The sequence below is a fragment of the Lemur catta genome, chromosome 5 (assembly GCF_020740605.2).
Source record: "Lemur catta isolate mLemCat1 chromosome 5, mLemCat1.pri, whole genome shotgun sequence".
NCBI classification, from domain to species: Eukaryota; Metazoa; Chordata; class Mammalia; order Primates; family Lemuridae; genus Lemur; species Lemur catta.
Window position 1 is genome coordinate 63213640 of NC_059132.1, and position 22965 is coordinate 63236604.

At 37.7% G+C, this 22965-nt stretch overlaps 2 protein-coding genes across 2 annotated transcripts; both read left to right on the forward strand.

Moving 5' to 3' along the window:
• Window positions 1–6054: 6054 nt before the first annotated feature.
• Window positions 6055–6829, forward strand: H1-4 (H1.4 linker histone, cluster member). Its single transcript, XM_045551991.1, has one exon. It carries the CDS (start codon window positions 6116–6118, stop codon window positions 6773–6775), a length of 660 nt encoding a protein of 219 aa, XP_045407947.1. The 5' UTR covers window positions 6055–6115; the 3' UTR covers window positions 6776–6829.
• A 923-nt stretch (window positions 6830–7752) lies between these two features.
• Window positions 7753–15729, forward strand: LOC123638393 (histone H2B type 1-M). The gene is made up of 2 exons (XM_045552008.1): window positions 7753–8228; window positions 15324–15729. Exon 1 carries the CDS (start codon window positions 7839–7841, stop codon window positions 8217–8219), a length of 381 nt encoding a protein of 126 aa, XP_045407964.1. The 5' UTR covers window positions 7753–7838; the 3' UTR covers window positions 8220–8228; window positions 15324–15729.
• Window positions 15730–22965: the final 7236 nt, after the last annotated feature.

Below are 22965 nucleotides of genomic sequence, written 5' to 3' on the forward strand. Positions count from 1 at the left end.
TTTTATAACATAAATTTTAAAAACAGGAAAAACTCAACCATATTTTTCATGGATATGTATGTAAAAGCTAAATCTATAAATTAAAAAAAGGAAACAATTTTCAATAAAAGTTTAGATAACAGAGAGAAAGAGAGCACAAGGTAGACAGTAATTGGATGTCTGGAATACTCAGCAGACATTTAAAAAAATAAACTTTATCATTCTTTTAAGAGAAACATGTTTGCAAATCATAAAGAAATTCATGCTTATGGTAGAAATTTTGAAAACATATAAGTTTAGACATAAGAATAAAAATAATTTGTATTTCTACCACTATAGAGAATCTATATTATACACTTTTCCCTTTCCCCATTTATGAAAAGTAGTATAATACGGTAAAATGTTAAAAGGATATTTTTTAAGAAAACTTTTTTATTTTGAACCTAAACTTGGTTTTACTGGAAAGTTGCAAAAATAGTACAAAAATTTCTTGTTCCCTCAACTGGCGTCCCCTAATGTTGATGTTTTACATAACTATATACAATTATCAGGAATAGAAATTAGACATTGGTAAAATATTAACTAAACTTCAAATCTTATCCAAATTTCACAAATTTTTACACTAATGTCCTTTTTCTGTTCCAGGATCCTATTCAGGATCCTATTCAGGATCCCACACAGAATTCCTCATTATTTTTTTCTTAGTCTTTTCTAGTCTATAAGAGTTCTGCAGTCTGTTCTTGTCTTTTATGACTTTCACACTTTTGAAGAGTGCTGATCAGTTATTTTGAATAATGTCCCTCAATTTACATTTGTCTGATGTTTTTCTCATGATTGAAACAAGTTTATGTATTTTTGCAAGGAAATACAACAAAAATGATGAAGTGTCTTTGTCATTGCAAGGAATTCATGATGGATATATGTGTTATTACATTGTGATGTTTACTTTAGTCAGTTAAGGTGGTGTCTGTGGAGATTTTTCAATGTAAACTTTCCCTTTGTAGCTATATTTTCCCTACTCCAGCCTTGGAATCAACCACTTATTTAAGAAGTCACATTTCCTTTTACTGGAGGATGGTATTGAAAACCAAAGAGTGTGTGTAAGGTGTGCTAATTGCTACTAGTAGGCCCTCTCAGCTGACAGAGCAAGAAGATATATGTGTGTATACTAACACATAAACATACACATACATACACAAATCTATGTTTCTCTATATAACTGTAGATTTATTTTTAAAAATTGGTTTATATTAATACCTCTGATTCTAATCCAGCACCACATGGTTAATTTTAGCCAAATACTTCTTTTTCCACCAATGAGAACGTTGACTCTCATTATCTACAGTATAGATAATTTTACTTATTTATTCAATTCTAATGTGCTCATAAAGTAGTTTCAGAATTGATAACCCATATCCATGAGAGACACACTTTTATTATATATATGTATATATATACACACACACTGTACTATATTAGACTACAATGTGAATATATAGACACATACATATATATGGTTTTTTTCCTTTAGCCTTACAGTATCCAGTCAATATTGTTTTCCACGGTTTCTTAAGTTAACTTTTATCTTCCTCAACCCCTTCAGTGTTATTATGTTATTAATTTGTCATTAATTTAATATATAGTTTGGTTCATTTGTTAGTGCTTGTATTCCATTTTGGATTTCCCCAATTTCTATTGGTTTTAATAGTTTGTTTATTTAATCGTTTATTTAGCTGGTATATAAAACATTACTCTAAGAGTCAGAATTATACAAACAGTTATACCAAAAAAAGTGTCACTCCCTTCTTACCCCTGCTACCCTCTTTCCATTCCTCCTTCTTTCTACCCTTTTCTTTCTCACCTACCTCCCATAAGGAAGCAATCTTTCTAGTTTTTGGTTTATCTTTCTTGTATTTCTTTTGTGCCAATTAACAGAAAATTGTGTGTTTTCTTACATTTCCTTATTTCTCACACAAGGTTATCATACTATGGATATTCTTTTGCACTTTGCTTTATCACTTAAATGTATACCATGGAATTGACTCTATATTAGTTCATATAGATCTTCCTCAGTCATTTTTGTAGCTACATATTACTTCACTGTGTGAATATGCCCTAGTTTATTTGATCAGTCTCTTATGTACATACATTAAAGTTGTTTTCAATATTTTATAATTCCAAACAATGCTGCAATGAATAACTCTGGGTATGCAACCCTCAATTTTAATTGTTGACTTAAAGAAAATCTATGTCTAAGATAATACATAGTTCCTTTGTATAGTATAAAGCACTTCTTTTCCAAACTCTGTATTTAATAAAACAATGATAGTAGCATCATACTAAAATAGCAAAGTCCAGAATTAAGCACTTGGAACCCAGAATTATGGAGTAAAAGAAACTAAACACAATCTTCCATTTCCTTTCAACTTTAATACAAATCATGTTGTTCCACCTAACACAGTTGATATCATTTTCAAAATAAAATGATCAAAAGTGTCCCGTTTTCTATCACTCAGGACTCCTTAGAGGTTTAAAAAATGTCAGTGATAGGAAGTTACTTTCTTGCGTTAATAAAAAATAACACACCTGAGAATATTTCATGACTACAAAAACTCAAAAAAGTGCATGAGGAAAACATACTAACTACTCTGGACATACAAGCCTACACAGTAAGAAGTGCCTTTTATATAGGAACCTAGCACACAAAGAGCTGTGAATATAACTAAAACTACATGCAATGAACTCTGGCATTTTCTATTCTATTCTAATTAATTAAAAAAAGAAATATTTCAGCCTTGCACAACTAACTAGATTTCACAACTTCTAATACTTGTTCAGACCTGCAGTCTGGAAAACACTGGTTAATAAGAGCATATGCTTTGAAGTCAGACCAACGTGAACTGGAATCTGGAATGTACCTCTTACCAACACTTATTCTCCAGAGAATTCCTTAACCTTTGCATATGCATTTCCTCCAGTGTAAAGTGGAGACACCATCTATATCAGAGGATTGTTGTGTTGACGAAGAATGTAGGGAGCACACAGTAGCCAATAAGTGGAAAAGATAATTATTATTAAGAATGTTAAAAATGAGATAAAGAGCAGAGATTCTGTAGTAGAGGATTCAGGTAGTCCATAGATAGCCAAGGTTCAGTCCATTCCTTGTGGATGGAAAATAATTAATTATTGGATGCTTAACTTTGCTCTCCTTTCTCCTTCTTAAGCCCACTACAGTTGCCAGTCAAGTGTGAATTCAAGGAAGTCAGGATTGGACTAATGCTGTTCCCATCCTCCCAATGTGTGGTTATAACCAGCATGAACATCTTTTCTAAGATCTCACAGGCAAGCCCAGAAATCCATGGGAGCACTCATATGTCAAGAAACACATTTGCCTTGTTGGTCACCTCTAGTGACAGCAGCAGTGATTCCCAAACTTGATTGGGCATGAGAGTGCCATAAGGATTTTGGTAAATACTGACATTCTGAGGAACCCCTGGAGAGTTACTAAATCAGAATCATCTGGAACAAGGCCTTGAAAGCTACATCTAAACACACACATGAACATGCATGTGCACACACACAATTTTGATATGGCCAGCCTATTGGTAGATCATTAAGAAAATGAAGCCTTTTGATATTGCTCCTATTTCATCATAAAGAAGTGTCAAGCAAATGCTTAATTTAACTGTGAGCAATCCTCAAGGTCTTCTCTAAGTCCAATTGCTTTATTTATCAGAAAATACACAGCACCACAGGGAGCAGGCAGAAGTGAGTTGAAAGATCCCAGAATTTGGAGATTTAAGTTCCTGCAAGGAGTAGGGAATATATAGGATAAAGTGAGGCATTTGAAAGCGAACTTCAACGTAGCATGCAAATTTCAGCCATTTAAAGGAGTGATTTTTGTTGTCATTAAAAATGGGTATAGGCAGGGCGTGGTGGCTCACACCTGTAATCCTAGCACTCTGGAAGGCCAAGGTGGGTGGATCATTCGAACTCAGGAGTTCGAGACCAGCCTTTGCAAGAGCGAGACCCTGTCTCTACTAAAAATAGAAAGAAATTATCTGGCCAACTAAAAATATATATAGAAAAAATTAGCCGGGTATGGTGGCATATGCCTGTAGTCCCAGCTACTCAGGAGGCTAAGGCCAGAGGATTGCTTAAGCCCAGGAGTTTGAGGTTGCTGTGAGCTAGGCTGACGCCATGGGCACTCACTCTAGCCCGGGCAACAGAGCAAGACTCTGTCTCAAAAAAAAAAAACAAACAAAAAAAACGGTATAATCCTACCATTCTGGAATCAAATGCTCACATACAGTTTCCCTAGTGTCTTTTGGAGATTTATCCACCTCCTTTTTTATTTCAATAAATACAAAAGGGCATATATATTTTGCCCTAGTGTGCACAAATTAAATTGAAAATGTTTACACATTGAGGCTTAAGAAACACTGATAATTTACATCACTTTTATACCAAATCCAGCATTAATTTAAACAGGACTATTTTGAAACATTTCATTCATGTTGTATTAAACTTATGTATTCTATGCATTTCAATAGCAGAGTTTGTGTCTGTGGAGAAGATTTGGGGAAATGGAACTAAATTTTAAAGTGATAGCCAATACCATGTTACAATCAGTCACATCTGCAGAACAGTAAAATATCACCTTTAGCATTGGGTAAGATTGTATTTTGTTTCCCCAGAAGATGGCTTGCAGTTTTTAAAAGGCAATTCCAGCCAGATTGTTTTTCAGAAATCATTGTTTTCATTGAGCTGTCACTGCCAATTTATACTCTCCCTTGGTTGGACAACTACCTAAACAAACCCATTCTTTCAGACATCTTTTAAAAGATGTCTGTAGAGGACAATAACTTAGCTTGGACAGCCTCTCAAAGCTCTGCTTCTGAGATCAAAATTTGAAATTGTCATTTAATCCCTACATGTCACTTATTTTCCTTTTTATGGAGCTCTGGGAAACATTGGGCTATAATCTTCATGGAGACTGAAATCATGTATGGTGAGTGGACTAGTCATCCATTAGCTATTCGTAACAGGGGCTGTGCTTCCCTAATAATGGGAATAGATATGTTCCAGTCTACAGTTCTTATTTATTTTCCCTTATGATCATTGCTCGATTTTAACTCTAACTAATACATTACAATTTGGTCCCAAAGCATATGGCAAAAACACTCAGCAAGGCTTCAGATAAATTCTCCAATGTAAAGTGCACCTCCACTTCCAGTGACTTTATGGACACATATTTGAAAATTAAACCTTTTTCATCTCTGTACCCTGAGTATGTTTTGGACTTCCCTTCCCTCCCAAATACCCTGAAATCAAGGTATCTCAACCCATGGAGCACTTGTCCAAAGGAGAGAAGCAACCGCCCCGCCCCCAACCCTTGGGAGCAGAAAGAGAAAGAATTATCCAAAGGAATTATTTAAAAACTTAGGTGTAGCGGAAGAAAATAAAACCATAGCTGCATAGACTGATGTCCCAGGGGTCCAAAATTGAACCCCAAATTGGCAATAATTTGTTTGGCATTAAACTAAACCAGTTTGATGAACTCAAATGCCCTCGGCTCAATAGGCAGGACTCTCCGAGGAGCCTGTGTTACTTCCCTCACTTAAGTGCAGATTTGTAATAAAAATCTTAGTGCCAGTGACATGTTTTTTGGACGTATAAGAAGCTAACCACTTGGAGAATCATATTTGAGAGGTCAGAAAACTCCACAGTTAAAGATCAGTTTATAATTTATGAAGAAAATAGAAAGTTTTGTTTCTCTGAGTTGAAATTTGCCGAGCACGGCGAGAAATATTGCTAGTTTCTGGCACAAGGTTTTGTGCTTTCCTCATAATTTGAGTACTGCGTGAAGCCTGAGGCTTCAGGGATCATTATCTGAGAAAAACTGGGTAGCTCAGTGTAGGGAATTTTAATATTTTTGGCTTTTTTTGAGGTGTAACAAACACAACTCGGGATCCAAGAGGACACTCTGCGGCTGCCAGCGAGGCGGGCTGGACAGCGCACCAATCACGGCGCAGCTCCGCCCTATATAAACGGGCGGGCGCAGCGCCGCGGCCTGAGTCCCGGCCAGTGTCTCCGCTTCCGGCTCTAATTGCTCTTCCTCACGCCCGCCTTCAATATGTCTGAAACTGCGCCCGCAGCGCCCACCGCTCCGGCCCCTGCAGAGAAGGCACCCGTGAAGAAAAAGGCCCGCAAATCTGCAGGTGCGGCGAAGCGCAAAGCGTCTGGTCCACCGGTGTCCGAGCTTATCACCAAGGCTGTTGCCGCTTCCAAAGAGCGCAGCGGTGTGTCTTTGGCCGCTCTGAAGAAGGCGCTGGCGGCCGCTGGCTATGACGTGGAGAAGAACAACAGTCGCATCAAGCTTGGTCTCAAGAGCTTGGTGAGCAAGGGCACTCTGGTGCAAACCAAGGGCACCGGCGCTTCGGGGTCCTTCAAACTCAACAAGAAGGCAGCCTCCGGGGAAGCCAAACCCAGAGCTAAAAAAGCAAGTGCAGCCAAGGCCAAGAAGCCTGTAGGAGCGGCAAAGAAGCCTAAGAAGGCAACGGGGGCTACCGCCCCGAAGAAGAGCGCCAAGAAGACCCCGAAGAAGGCGAAGAAGCCGGCCGCAGCTGCAGGAGCCAAAAAAGCGAAAAGCCCTAAAAAGGCTAAAGCAGCCAAGCCGAAGAAGGCGCCTAAGAGTCCAGCGAAGGCCAAAGCGGTGAAACCCAAGGCGGCTAAACCAAAGACCGCCAAACCCAAGGCAGCCAAGCCAAAGAAGGCGGCAGCTAAGAAGAAATAAAGTCCTTTGGCCAACTGCTTAGACGCTCAACACAACCCAAAGGCTCTTTTCAGAGCCACCCACCGATCTCAGCAAAAGAGCTGTTACACTTTGTTAGGGGGCGTGGCTGAAAGGAAAACGCCACTAAGGGGGGCGGGCCTCCGGGGAAAGAAGGCGGGACGGTAGATGGGTTTCGGTACTTGTTTTTTCGTATGCGTGATGGGTTTCGGTACTTGTTTTTTCGTATGCGTGAGGTTTTTGGGAGCTTTCATTTTCAACGTGAGAACCGGGGATAAGTTCCTAGGATGGGTGAGTCGCAGCCTACAACTGCAGAGCTCCCGCACGAATCCCATGCACCCATTTTTTGGCGCTGTATGGTAGCCAATTAGTGCCACATTTAAATGCATGGCACGCGGTAAGGAACAGCAGAGCACATTATGCAGCGCACTTGCAATGTTTACTCAGTGCCATATAGCTTAACTTTACCCAAGTAGAACTACCAGAGTGGGGAGAGAGTATCCTATTTTTGTGAGCAGCAATTTCCAGAACTTACGGTAGACGGGCGAAGGGAGAGAACTTGGAACAGTAAAACAGCATACGGTTATTGGTGAGGCTCTCGTGAGCGATTAGCTGCAGGAGCAACAAAATAATTTTCCCTGATTGCGTAGCTCCAGTAATAAGGCTACCTGCAGCACAGATACACACGGGTTTTAGGTTAAGAACTCATCTGTAGAGGTGTCTTTGGAGAGAGTGTTGACCTCCGCAAAATTACCGTGTAGCCATAAAGACAGCTGCCTTGTGAGAAATACACACGCCTGCTTGAAGAGACCTTTTTATAGTAGCTTTGGGTAGCCTAGTCTGGGCTTTCTGATTGGGTCAAAATAGAGTAACGTATTAGCCAATGAGAAGATAGACCTTCAAGTGTCGTTTACATTGGCATTTGTGACGACACACTAAAATTAATCCAATCATAAACGAAATCTTATTAACCTCATTTGAATACCGCGTCTATAAATGAAACTGGCCTCGCTGGGGATGATTATTTTCCCAGGTGTTCGCGATAGTGTAATTTTTTAACGCTGCGATGCCTGAACCCACGAAATCTGCTCCTGCGCCCAAAAAGGGCTCCAAGAAGGCGGTGACAAAGGCCCAGAAGAAGGACGGCAAGAAGCGCAAGCGCAGCCGCAAGGAGAGCTACTCCGTGTACGTGTACAAGGTGCTGAAGCAGGTCCACCCCGACACTGGGATCTCGTCCAAGGCCATGGGTATCATGAATTCCTTCGTCAACGACATCTTCGAGCGCATCGCGGGGGAGGCGTCTCGCCTGGCGCATTACAACAAGCGCTCGACCATCACCTCCCGGGAGATCCAGACGGCCGTGCGCCTGCTGCTGCCGGGAGAGCTGGCCAAGCACGCCGTGTCCGAGGGCACCAAGGCCGTAACCAAGTACACCAGCTCCAAGTAAACTTGCCAAGTAAGCGTCTTTACACCCAACCCCAAAGGCTCTTTTAAGAGCCACGCATATTTTTCAACAAATGAGTTGTAATTCTTTAGCTTAAAGGATTCTTGGTTTTCTCACCACCATTTTTAAAACTACGTTACCAATCTTTGATGTTATGTTAGTACTGCCCGGTGGTGAACACATGTGAAATACTGGAAATAACAATAACTACCACAAATTGAGTGCTCATTAGTGGGCACGTGGAACTTAAATAGAAGCATTATCATATTTAGTGTTACATAACTAGGTATTAGTATGACTTGAAGATGTCATTTTAAATGTACAGCTCTTTGTTTTCGTGTGTAGATCTCCAAACTGGCGGTGATGTTGATAGAGACTCAGTGATGACTGCTAACCCTGAGCACAAAAGAGCATGCTCTGGCAACTTCCTTCTGTTCAGAGGTTTCTTTCCTTACCTTCTTGTTTTTAATTTCTTCATTTTCTTTCTTTTTAAAAATTTTACTGTGTAGTACTGTAAAAAAAAAAAAAACAAAAGCAGAAGGTAATGTGAGTTTTCATAGGAGTATTACAAAGATTTCTGGTTTGCTTGCTTTGCATTTGGGCCAATTTCTGTCCCCGCCTTTGCGTAGGCGAGTGGGAGAGGGAAAGTTGGATCCTACATTTTATCTAAAAGGTGCAGAGGGAGAGAAAAAGGAAGTAGTCTTTGAGATTCCTTCAAATTCTGCCAGTTACTATACTTTCTCAAAAAGTCTCACTTAGTTCATAGTCGTCTTTTAGCACTCAGTTTAAAAATACTCTGGTAACAGGAGAGAAGCCAAATAGTGAATCCATTAAGGTGTCTAACTGCAGATAGGCAATAGTCACCTGAGGACTGAGGCCCCCTTTGCAATATGGTTCACCCTTTCCTGGATGTCCCTGAGTGCCAAACACAAGACGAGGTAGAAAGGGAAGGAAAACCCCTTCTAGTAAGATGTGGCTTCTGCTGCACAAGGTAGGTTGATGGTGTAAACTTTTCGCTACATGGGAATGGATGATTGTGGGGAAAAAATATCTAGAAAAAGAGACTGGAGAGAGCTGGGAGGGAGTGGCCAGAAGAAAAGGAACCAAAGCTTCAGGTAAAAAAATTGTGAGATGCAAGGCTAGGCTTGGAGTAAGGTGCTTGCTGAGACACTGAATTTAGGTGGTGGTTGATAATTAATTGACTGATGGAGGAACGAGTTTAGAAATCTTTGTGTGCTCATGCTCTCACAAACAGAGATTTACAGATTATGGGATATATTTTCATAATATGGCAAGCATGTTACCTGGATGGGCAACTATTAATAAAAAGCCTGGATAATATTTTTTAAATTCTTAATAGCAATGAAGAGTGGCTAAGAAAGTAAGGAACTCAGGCCCAGGGATTTGGCCCAGGTGAAACTAGAAGCACCACAGCTAGCTTTTACCCAAACCTGTGCTTTGGTTTTTAGGATGTTGTATGGAAACTGACCAGGGTTGGAGCCTGATAAATCTTTTCAAGTAAAGTTGAGACACAAAACCAAAAGCTACCTTCTCCGGCTAGAGAGATGAACTGGAAATACACACATACTTTCCACAGAATGCAAAAAAGAGGCAGCTCTCAACTTGGGTGCTAAGCAGGGTAGATTGTGGTGCTGAGGTTTGGATAGACTACAAACCAGCCTTGAAGCTTACTTGTTCCCAGCATTCAAACCACAGGGATTCAAAACACACCAGCTAAGAATTTAATTTAGGGATGTCCCAGGCTGGTTTTGTGCCCCGGAACTCCTGATGGAAGGAAATACAAGACATCTCTGAAGGAACAAGATTAATTTTAGGCCTCAACAAATGCCCCTAGATAAAATATCAAAGAAAATCAATGTGTACCTTCACAATCAAAATTAACCAAATACATCATGAAATAGGGAAGTATGATCAAGAGCAAGAGCAACAAACAATGGGAGCAAAAGGAGTAAAAAGAGAGAATTAACAGATACAGACTTTTATACGACTAAATTTAGTGACATAAAAAGTAAACTAAAAACTGTTAATAATAACATATGCTGAGGGACTAAGAAAATACAAAGAGTGGACACACAGATTTAAATAAAGAATGTAATAGAAATTCTAGAAAATAAATAAACACAATTATTGATAACATAATTAAAAGCTTATTGGAAGGGATTAATAGCCAATTGGACCTAGCAGAAGAAATTTAATGAACTATATAACCAGATCTTAAGGAATTATCCAAAATGCAGAAAGAAAAATGTAACAGTGAGTTTAAGACTTGAAATTAGTAGTAAAATGATCTGATACAGATTTACTCATAGTACTAGAAGGACAATGAGAAAGAATAATGCAGATGTGAGATTTAAAAGATCATGGCTGAGAACTGTCTAGAATTGATGAATCATTCATTTAATTAAAGATAATTTAAATAGAGTATAAAATAATAGAACAAAAATTAAAATAATACAACAAAATAGAGGTCACTGTGTGACACTGAATTAAGCTCTATAAATTCTTACAACAAATATAATACTGATTTTCATAACATTGTGCCTTCTGTCCCATATTGATATACGGCATTAGACTAAAGCACTGTTTGAAATTCTTCATGTGGGAGGATAATTTGGGCAATTGATTATTTACATGTATTTTGTATCTAGTTAACCTTATCAAATTCTATGAATCCTAATCAATATTTAATAGACTGTCTTGATTTTAATTAAATATAATACGATTATTACCAAACAAAAATGTTGGATACTTTTTCCAGTAATTATTTATTAGTTGCTTTTATCATCTTATTATGTTAGCTACAATCATAAACAATATGCTATATTAGACATGCTAACAGGCATTGTCTTTTCCTCCTTGTCATAGAAATGGCTTTGATAATTTTGTGATTTATAATAATATTTACTTTTGTGTCTGTGTTCATATGCATAGTCTTTCTTGTGTTAATGTAGTTTCCTTCTAATCATGTTTTAAGAATTATTTTTAAGAATGATTTATTAATTTTATCCAATCACTTTTTGACATCTGATGAAATCATATGCTTTTTCTTTTTTAACCTGTTGCAATGAAGTATAGATAGATTTCATAATATTGATTCATACTTTCATTCCTAGGCCAAATCTTATTTGACCATGTTATATTATTATCTTAAGTAATGTCTGGATAAATTTTGTTAATATTTTTTCCATTTCTATTCGTATATAATCATCCTATGATTTTCTCTTTTGGGTTTACTTTGTCAGGTTTCTTGTTAAGATTATGGTAGCCTTATAAAAGTAACTGTGGAGCTCTCTATTAGTTATCTGTTGCTTTGTAACAAATTATCCCAAAATTGAGCAGCTTAAATTAATGAACATCTAATATTTCATTTAATTTCTGTGGGTTAGGAATCTAGAATTGACTTAGCTGGGTGGATATGACTTAGGGCCTTTCTTGAGGAGGGGGTCAAGATGTAAGCATAAGCTGCAATCATCCGAATCCTTGACTGTAGCTTCAGGATTCCCTTTTAAGATGGCATACTGGCATATCTGGCAAGTTTGAGCTGGCCATTGCCTGGAGGCCTCAGATCCTTGCCACTTAGACCTCGAGAAAGGGCTCACCAACCATCTTCAAAACATAGCAGCTGTTATCCTTAGAAAGAGAAAACCGAGGCAGAGAGTGGGGAGAAATAAACCACAATGTCTTTTGTGAACAAGCTTGGAAATTTGCACACTTTTGCCATTTTATTCATTACAAGCAAGTCACTTAAATCTGGCACATATTCAGAAGGGGAATTAGAGTCCACCCTTTCAGGTAAGGATAGTAAAAGAATTTGTGAACATATTTTAAAACAACTAACATCACCCAATTTTTTTTTAATGCTTGAAATACTTGAGTGCAAAAAGTATTTGTGCTTTAAAGAATAGGTAGAAATTGGCTGTAAAATCACCTAGATCTGATTAAATGGTAGATCTTTAAGAATTCCGACAATTTAGACAATTGACCACTATTTCCAGAAACAAAGACCAAGAAAATCCTCAAGTGGTTCCGTGATAGACTTTTCCCTGAGATTGTAAAGGACAAAATACTGTCTCTACAATTTATATAAAACAGTAGCCCAGCACATAGCAGGTACTTAAAAAAAAAAAAAGTATTGAATGTATTGAATTAATTCATCTGGGAAATCCTAAGCTAATTTAGCAATTCTCTGGTGCATGATTGTTGTTACAATGTCCAACAAATATGTTTGGCCTTTTGAAATAAAAAACAAATTTAAGTAGAAAAATACTTATAATAAAAATTATAATCTCAGAAAATACTATGGATTATGAAAATGAAAAAAATAATATGGAAGAAACAAAATGAAATTTAAAATCGAGCAAAAAGTTAAAACTATATTAATAATTTATGTAATATATAAAATTTAAGATTAATAATTGAGTAACAGTAAAAAATACAGTGCTTAAAATTAAGATAACAGATTAAGAGTTAGCAGAGGGCGGTAAAAAGAGAAGAAACTGAATAGAAGAATTTAGTCATAAAGGATTATAGGGAGATTCTTGAAATGTTTCAAAATTCCCTAGTGAAATGTAGCATGGCTATTCTCAGTGTTTATTTATAAATCAGCTTATTCAAGAGATAATCACTGAATGCTTTTGGGCTAGGCACTGGCGTGGGCACTGGAGATACAGAGAGCTAAGGTGGTCTTGGACCTCCTGGAGCCCTCAATCAAGGAGACTTCCAGTTAATTGCTTTCATTTTCCTTTTTCTTTCACTTTCACTCTTTTCAAAAAAAAAAAAACTGTTTCTCATACTTTGGAACTCTTCAGGCAAGTGAACAGACTTGGACTTACAAGGGGACTACCAGACTTATTTTGTCAGGTAGACTGTGTGAGCCTCCAGCCCTCCTAGGGAGGAGGTGGGCGCTAGGAGCAATTGCCACATCTGGGGGAGGAAGGAACACCCTACCAATCTGCCAATCAGAATTTAGCGGGCCAAATGCAGAAGAATGCAGAGGATTCTGTAGCCCACAGGCCAAGCAGCACAGGCACGGTAGGGTATGGATGGTGACCTAGAACAACCTAAGGCTAATTGTCATGTCATTAGTTGAAGTCTACATTGTGGTTCACTTCCCCAAATGGGCTTTCAGAGAGGCTCATGGGAGATCTGGTTATATAATTCCCAACTGTCCATCAAAGTGGTTTAATGGTGACGTTTGAACCACGAGGAGGACCCAGCCTAGGCAATATAAAACAGGACCCCAGACCATAATTGAGGCCCTCCTGTTATGACAGGGGGTCCTTTCACTTCATTGTCTGGCAAACGTATCTTATTTTATTCAATAAACTTCACTTCATGCTTGCCTTACTTTGGTGTGTCTGGTCATTCTGCAGCCAAGAGCACACCAAGAACCAAGAACAAACAACTATGACCCAACAATTGCATTAAGGCAAACATATTTATCCCAAGTGTTGAGTAATAAACAAAATATAGTAATATTAATGTTATTTTGTTTAAAATTTTGGCAATGTTGAGCTGTACTTCATAAATACAATATTTTATAAATATTATAGCCAAATTATGCTACTTTTTAGGAAAGAGAGAGGCACATGGAGATAAAAAAGGTGAGAGAAATTGAGAAGGACTCAGGAAAGGAATGGAAGAAGCAAACTGTTACTATAACAGGGAAGGAAAGAGTTTAGAGACCAAAAACAAGCCTACAGCAGAATGTAGGGGGTAAAAGAGAGAGAGAAGAAAAAAGAATCAGAAAGGTAAATAGACCTTTTTATATATTTGATGTCTCAGCTGGGTGTTATATTTGTCACATAGTAACTAAAATACTTCCCACATTTCTTGTATGTTGGATTAAGTGGATTAATTAAAATGTGACCACATATGGGAGATTTTCTCTGACCAGCAAATGTAAAATGACACCCTTCTATCTGCAGTCTTAACTTTCTTTAGTCATCCTTCTTCATTATGCTTAGCACTAACTAACATAAATTTTATTTATCGTTTGCCTGCCCATCCCATTCTCAAGACTGTAAGGTCTGTAAGGGCAGGGAGATTTTCTTTTTTCGCTGCTGACTCTCTAATGCTCAAGGCTGCTCTGGGCACACAGTAGACTCCAAAAGTATTTGCAACATGACATAATTACTTAAGTAATTAAAGTGCACATATGTCTATAACAACAGGAATAGAGGCCAGGGCTGAGTTGTCACAGTGGTTCAATTGAATGAGGTTGAATGAGTAAGTCAGACTTTCTGGGACTCACTTTCCTTGTCTGTACAAAGAAGTTGATAACAGTAGACCCCTTCTTAATGTTGTTTCAAGGATTAATTGAGATAGTTCATGTAAAAGCTCTTAAGAGTAATGGACATTTAGTAAACACTTAGCAATCGTGAGCAATTATTATATTTTTCTTTTTACTGAGTTCAAATGAAAACTAGGCCCCACCTGGTGGCTCAGAACTATAATGCCAGCACTTTGGAAGGTTGAGACAAGTGGATTGCTTGAGGTTAGGAGTTCGAGACCAGCATGGGCAAGATAGTGAGATTATTGTCTCTACAACAAACAAACAAACAAAACAAAACCAAAAAATAATTTAGCCAGGCATGGTGGTATGGGCCTGTAGTCCTAGCTTCTCAAGAGGCTGAGGCAGAAGGATCACATGAGCCTGGGATTTGTATGTTGCAGTGATCTACAATTATGCCACTGCACTCCAGCCTGAGTGACAGAGTGAGACCCTGTCTCAAAAGAAAAAAAAGAAAAAGAAAATTAAAATCAGAGTGTCCAAATATTTTCAGGTCAAAAACTAAAGGGAGAAAATATGAGCTTTTGAACTATTTGAATCCCACCTCAGAAGCATAGTTGGAGGATTTGAAACAAAGATCATATTATTCAGTGATATCTCTTCACTAAGCACGATTTGAGTCATTATCTGTTAATGCTAATAATTACTAAAGTCTAGGTAACACTGAAGCAGAGATTCCAGATAGTACATTATACAAGCACATGCAAAAAGGACCCTCTTCTTTGTATTGCAAATATTAGCGCTGATGGTAAAATGACACCTAACAAATAAACCCTTTTTATTTCTTCAATCAGGGGAGAGAGATGAATGCACAGAAGAAATGAATGCATAAAATAACTGAAAACACGAATCTATTCATAGAAGTTATGAAGTATGAAAAGTCTGATCTGCCTGAGAATGACTGATTAGTGTCATACAGTATCCCATCCAAATCCAACCCAACCTGGTTTGCTGCACACTAATTCAACAAAAGGAGATCATTACCTGAGTGGAAGAAAGTAAACAAGGTTTTCAGCTTTTTCATTTTATTTTTTGAGTTATAAAAATAGAATTTACTACTGCACAGAACCAGTTACTGGGAATTCATTATTTACCGTGGACTACCTTTACAAAAAAAGTCTGAATGACAGGACGGCAGGAAGGCTGTAAATGAAATGTTATAATTAATATTAATAAAATATGCAGAGAATTGAAATTCTGCATTCATTGTTGATTCAAATCTTTCTAAGGTCTTCCCTTTCTAGACATCTGTCTAGCTACTTATTTACCTATCTATCTTCACTTTACGTCATCAAGGTCTGAGTGGGTAAGACCTAAGCACTGGTTTGGCTTTGGTAATGATCCTGAAGTTAAAACAGCTTAGTTTAGGCTAAATTGCCGTTTAAGAGGTTAACTCCAGTAGCTGGATTCAGAGAAACACAATACTTTGAAGCAGTCTCAAACTTGAGTGTGCACTAAAATCACCTAAAGGATTTTTGAAAACATAGATTACTGGACCCCATCCTTATAGTTTCTGATTCATTAGATCTGAAGTAGGACCTCAGAATTTGTACTTCTAAATCCAGATCATGCTGATGCTGCCGGTACGGAGATCACATTTGGTGAACTTTGTTTTAAAGGGCATGGAATTGCTCTAAAATGCAACTACCATATAGACATACAAAGCCGAAAAATCGCATAGAATCTCAAACCGGAGGTGAGAGATCCTGAAAAATGGCAGCAGCCATCCCACTCAGAGCAGCTAGGAAAGGGTGGAAAGGAATCTCAGGGCCCCCCCACGCCCCTCCAGGCCGGCTCCCCCATAGGGCCGTCCCGCCACGCTGCCCCGCCCCCCAGGCTGGCTCGCTCCGAAGGCCGTTTGGCAGCTCCCCAGCTCGACCCGGCCGCAGAGCCGCCCGTTACGGCCGCGCCACGTTACTCCACTCCGGCCCCCACGTAGAGAAACCTGTGCATTTAAGGCCGCCCTTCGCGTCTGTCCCGCGTCCGGAAGGCTGCTGGTTGGTCGCCCCCTGGTGGTGCCCAGACCTCGGCGACGCGCACCCTCTCTTTTGGCGGCCACCAGACCACCAGACCACCAGACTTGGAGAGTCTGTAAAATCTACGGGCCAGTTACAGATGAAAACAGAGGGTCGAGAATTTTGAAGACCGAGAAACAGGGCAACAGCCCTCCCTTGGTCTTTTAGCTCCTCTCCCGACTGTTTTTCTGATGGCTCGAACCAAGAGGAGAGGATTGAGGAAGCAGGATGTGAATTTGGGCTTCGGTATTCCAGCCTCTCCCTGCTTTCTTGGGGAGCTAGCACTTCCCTACTTCTCCAGTGGTTGAAGACACCCCTCACAACTCCAAGGAGACATTGCTTGAACCATCCCTATTTATTGGCCTCACGTTTGTAGAGCACTGGGTGTGAGAATTTAGTGTATGTGTGTATATGTATAAGTGTGTATAATTATTTCCTAATTAAATATATATATTTTAAAAATTAATCTTCAGATGCAAGCAGGACTGACATCCATTAGGGCACAGTAGGCACAGTGCCTAGGGCCCACAGTACTTTTAGAGGCTCACGAAAATATTTTAATTTCTTCTAAAATCAGAAGAAAAAGTGAACTTTTAGGTTGAAGAAAATAATGTTATTTTAATAGAGGAAAGGGTCCACGAGGGCAAAAACGCCTAGAGCCGAAGAAAGACAATGCAGCTGTTGTCCCACGTACCAGACAACCCCTCATTTTTATTCATTTACTTTTTTTTGTAAGCACTCAGACACATTTCTAAGTGCTTTTCAGATGTTAACTCATTTAGTCCTTATAACACACCTGTGCATTGTTGTCATCTCAATTTTACCCATGAGTATACCAAATGAATCTTAACTTGCCCAATGTCATACACTTAATAAATGGCAGAGGCTTTCTGACTTAGGCAGGTTAGCTCCAGGGTACCTTCTCTTAACCATTACACTAAAGACATTATTTCTTGATAACTCTAGGAATGAATTTAAATAACAGGTACAAACAAAAACAAAACCTTACATTTCACAGGACCAATGAAATTTCTACTTTTCTGTCTGCCCATAACAGTACTGCACAGTACTTTTCTCCCAATATCACACATACACATCCACTCAACTACCACCTCCTCCATCTTAAGGGACGCTTCTTATCTTGCAAGACACACTAACATCTTCTATGCAGACAAAGGCCCCATTCTCTGCACTGAAAGCACTCACCAACTTGATGAATCAACCAGGTTCCTTTAGCCAACAGTGTGCATTAAGCTTAGGATCAGAGAAATATTTTAATACATTCACCCCTCCTTCCCATTCCCAAAGATACAGAAGCGAAGACTCAAAGGCTGAAGAACTATCGATTGGCAATTAGAAAATGTCAGTAAAGAGACTCTCAGAAAACAGCAAAAATGTCTAACTCCGTTCTGCTAACCTGCTCATTATATCAGGACTAATGCCACACTGTTTTAATTGCAGGTTTATATGTCCTCATATGTAGTACTAAGTCAAGGCCCACTGTTCTCTTTCTTCTGTCTTTTTGAGATCATCTTGACTAGTTTTTTTCATCAATATGAATTTTACAGTGCTCTACAAAATACCTAGCAGAGATTTTTTGGCGTTAAACTTTTAGGTTATTTTGGAATGTATGAACATTTTATTAATAGCATATTGAGTCATCCTAAAACATATACAGTAGTACAGGATATACCTGTCTCTTCATTTAAATGGATCTTGTTTTGTGTCCTTCAATGACATGTCATAGTTTTCTTAATGTAGATCTGAAATATTTATTCTTGGATATAGAATCTGTTATACTGTTGTGAATGATGTCTGGATTTTCTATCTCAATTTCAGATTAGAATTACTAGTGTATAGAAAAGCCATACATTTTTGTATGCATTTTATATTTTATGCCCACCAACCCTCTTGAGTTATTAGATCTAATTATTTATTTATAGATAACTGTGGAATTTAACATTGGAAATTATATTATTTTCAAACAACAAAGATAATCGTCTTTTGTTATTGAATCCTTACCCTTCTTACTTCCTGTCCTTGTCTCATGGTGTTGGCCAGGCCCTGTGATGCCATCCTGAATAGTAGTGCCTCAGCACTCTTGTCTTGTTTCTGACTCTGTGGAAGTCCTTCCAAAATCGCACAATTAATTGTTATGCTCATGGTAGCTACTCCTTATAAAGAGCTCTTCTCATTCTAGTCTGTTAAAAATGTTTGCAATGAAAGATATTCTATCAAATGCTTTCTCAGCATTTATAGAGATGACCTCATAGTTCTTTTTTTTTTTTTTCTAAAATCCCACCCTTGACTTCATAGTTCTTTATCAATTTCTTACACTGACAGATTTATAATGCTAAACATTTCTTCTGTTCTTGGAATAAACTCCACATTACATCCTTTATTTTCTTAAAAAAATAACATGGCCCCTTGTTTTCTATTTTATCTTGTTTTAAACAGGGCTCTTTAAAAAATAAATGAATGTTCATAACTGAGACAAAGCTATAAATTATTTTCTTCTCTTGTCTCTCTTCCTTTCTTTTATTTGTATTGTTCTTCTCTGGTTTGAATAATAAGGGTATACAATTTTAAAAGAAAAAAATAAGTAAGAGAGCTATTTTTCTATTGAAACAGATTATGTAAAATATGGATCATACCAGATGCGGTGGTGTATCCCTTCAGTCCCAACTATTCAGGTGGCTGTGGCAGGAGAATCCCTTCAGCCCAGGAGTTTGAGACTGTAGGGCACTGCTATTGTTCCTGTGGATAGCCACTGTACTCCAGCCTAGGCAACATAGCAAGACCCTGTCTCTTTAAGAAAATAGAGATCATCAATTCACTAAAACTTGTAAAATCCGAGCTTGGCATCATTTGGGTGGAAAGACATAGGAGCGATTTTGTTTTTTAACTGCCTGTTCTATTTATGTAATTATAATTTGCTCATTCTGCTTATCTATTACTTAATTTTCTTATTTTTTCTTATTGTTTAATTTTTTTGTAAAAGTTATCCATAGCATTCTCTTGTGGTTTTGTTTTTTAGTTTGTTTGCTTTTTGAGACAGAGTCTTGCTTCTCTGTCTTCTAGGCTAGAATGCAGTGACATCATTATAGCTTACTGCACCCTAAAACTCTGAGGTTTGAGAGAGACTCCTGCCTCAGCCTCCCAAGTAGCTGGGACTACAGGCACGCTCCACCACACCCAGCTAATTTTTCTATTTTTTGTAGAGACAGGAGTCTCCATCTTGCTCAGGCTGACCTCGAGCTCCTAGCCCCAAGAGATCCTCTCACCTTGGTTTCCCAATGTGCTAGCATTTCAGGAGTGAACCAGCACAACTGGTCATCTTGTGGTTCTTTATATCTCCCTTTTGATAATTACATTCCCTTTATTCCTATAATTTCCTCCTACACACACACACACACACACACACACACACACACACACACACACTTTAAAAAAATTTTCCCCAAAGAACAGGGTTTGGGCTTATGAGTCATCTCCATTTTTTTCTATTGAATTAAGTTTTGTTCTTTTAAAATGTCTCCTCTTTCTACTTTATTTTGATTTACTCTCCTGTTCTTTTTAAGTTACACTTGCTGAATACCTAGTTTACGTATCTTCAATGTTTTTTGTTCCTTAATGTATGCATTTAACATCATATGCTTTTCTTTTAGTACCACATCAAGTACGTCCTGCAATTTTCTTATGTATTATTCTCATTCGTATTTGTTTGATAATATTTAATAGTTTCCCTTATGATTTCCAGTCTAATCCATAATAGTTAGGAGTGTGGTTTTTAATTTACCAGCATATAGAGAGATTATTTTATTTTTACTATCTTTAAAAAAATAACTTTTCTATTGTCCTTTAATTAGATTATGATAAAATAGTGGGTATAAAATTTATTCATTAGCATCTATTGTTACTTTTTGTGAAACCAGGGTTAATTTTTGAAATCATTCAACATGTGCTTAGAAAAAACTTGGATGTTCTCTATGTGTCAATACAGGAATCATAGATATATCAGGTTTGTTTATTGTCTTGTTCAAATCTTCTGCAACCATAAGGATTTTTCTTTGCTTGTTATATGAGTTTCTAAGAGCAGTATATTGAAATGTTACCCTACAATCATAAATTTGAAATTCTCCTTCTTATTCCGCTAGTTACTGACTTACATAATTAGTGCTTCTGTGGTCAGGTGCATACAAGGTCCCAATTGTTACATCTTATTGATGGGTTTTTATCATTATGGGATGTAGCCCTTTTTCATTTCTAGACGTTTTATTTTGTTCTTTTTCAAATCTGCCTGGTTGTCATTGTCTCTTGCACCTTGATTGTTTCATTATTTTATTCTTTAAACTTTTAGTAAATAATTATATTATCTATATGATAATTTCAATATTTGAAATTCTTTGGGGGTGTAGGGGAAGATGGAAGTCTCTTGTTTGCTCAGCAGTCTAACTTTCCATAGTACCTATTTTTCTTTTTGATTTGGTGATATTTATTATGATCTTATGTTTGGACATCCAAGTTCCTGATAGAGTGTCTGATGATACATAATAGGTGCTCAATAATAGAAAAACAATCTGTGTAGATCTTAAGAACTTCGGTTCATGATGCTTTCCTCCTCACGTTGTTTACATTTGCTTTTGTAAGGCACTAGGGGGCGCCATGAACCTGGGTCAATTTAATTTCAGGGCCCGTTCATTAAAAGTCCGAGACTTTATGTAAATTTAGAGTTAAATCCATGGCCCAGATAGCCTCTACCCCACTCCTCAGAGGCACAGATCCTTATAGAGACAAGTTTTCTTCCTAGGAACCTCTGCTAGATTTTTTTTTTTTTTAATGCTACCCTTTCTCCAATGGTCCTGACTTTATGCTATGTGTCTCCAGTTCTGTATAAGAGCCTGGAATTCTCTTCCTGAAGGGATGGACATAAATCCCAAAGCTCAGAATCCTAGTAATGGTATTTGCTCCAGAAAACCCAAGCTAATGTGTTTATCATCTTAATTTCCGCTTCTAAATTTTATTGTTCTGATTGTTCTGGGGTTAAGGGTGGGGGAGGGATTAGAGAATTTTCCTTTTTTTTTTTTTTATTTTGTTAGCTAGACAACTGTGTGCTAGTGTGTTTGTTGTAGTTTCCCTAGTCCTTCGGTGTTTTGCTTCTGGAGGGCTTTCATTTCTCTCTCTATCCCTACAAATACCTTTGCTTTGGATTCTATTTTGTCTAATAGTATTGCTATACTTGCACTCTCTTGGTAACTATTTTCCAGGCATATTTGTCCATTTTATTTATTTTTTGATTACTATTTTAAAAGATCCATGCACGATTTGTTTTCAGACTCAGATAAGAAGAGCATTCTCTAAGGCACGTTTTATTACATACATTTCTTGTGTGTTATTTCTTGTGTGTTTAAACATAATAAAAAGATAAAATATTTGACATATTCCAAAACTGACATATGGACATATGCTTTTCTGAGAAAGGTAAAAGAAAACTTATAAAACTTCCTTGAAATCATAGTCATATAGCAAAATACTTTAGAATATATTACATTTAATGTGGTTTATATATACTATGGAGTACTAGTCACCATAAAAGAGAATGAAATCATGCTTTTGTAGCAGTGTGGATGGAACTGGAGACCATTGATTATCTTAGTGAAATAACTCAGAAACAGAAAGTCAAGTACTGCATATTCTTAAAGAAAAAAAGAATATATTACATTTAATATCTACTATTATTTTGGAGTTCCATTTTATGTAAACCTGGAAAAAAAATCATTGTTTTTGGATCTGGTGAGAATTTTTGTGGAGGCAATGTCTACTGGAGAAATCTACTTATTTATAAGCATACTAGCCAATTTTGTTTTTAAACTAACAATCCTGTGGTACAAGTAACACCCTTCAGCTCATTGAATAATTACTACCTCAGAAGAATTTAGAGCAATAGGGATTCAGAAGGTATACCTGGACAGGCAATTTTCATGGTATCCAACATATATTGCTATAAATAATTAATATATTTCATTAATTTCAGATTACATTAAAATAAACCAAATGTGTTTAATATTTTATGGGTTTTTTTTTTTTTGGTAAATATTAGATTTAAATAAGATGTCACTGACTGCAGCCAACGATATTGACATTTATCTGAGCCCTGTGATCCTGGAAAACAGCGTTGGTTAAAGAAATCCTTCCACCATTTTTTGTCTCCAGAATGGCTTAATGCAAGGAACCATCTTTTGCTATATGGCTTAAATAAGACTCATGAATGCTTCAACACCTCCCCCGCCCCCCCCCCCCCCCGTGACCTTTAACAAGGCCAAACACCGACTGCTGTGGCTTGAATGTGTTTCCCAAAGTTCATGTGTTGGAAGCTTAATCCCCCTTGCAACCATTTTAAGAGGTGAGGCCTTTAAGAGGT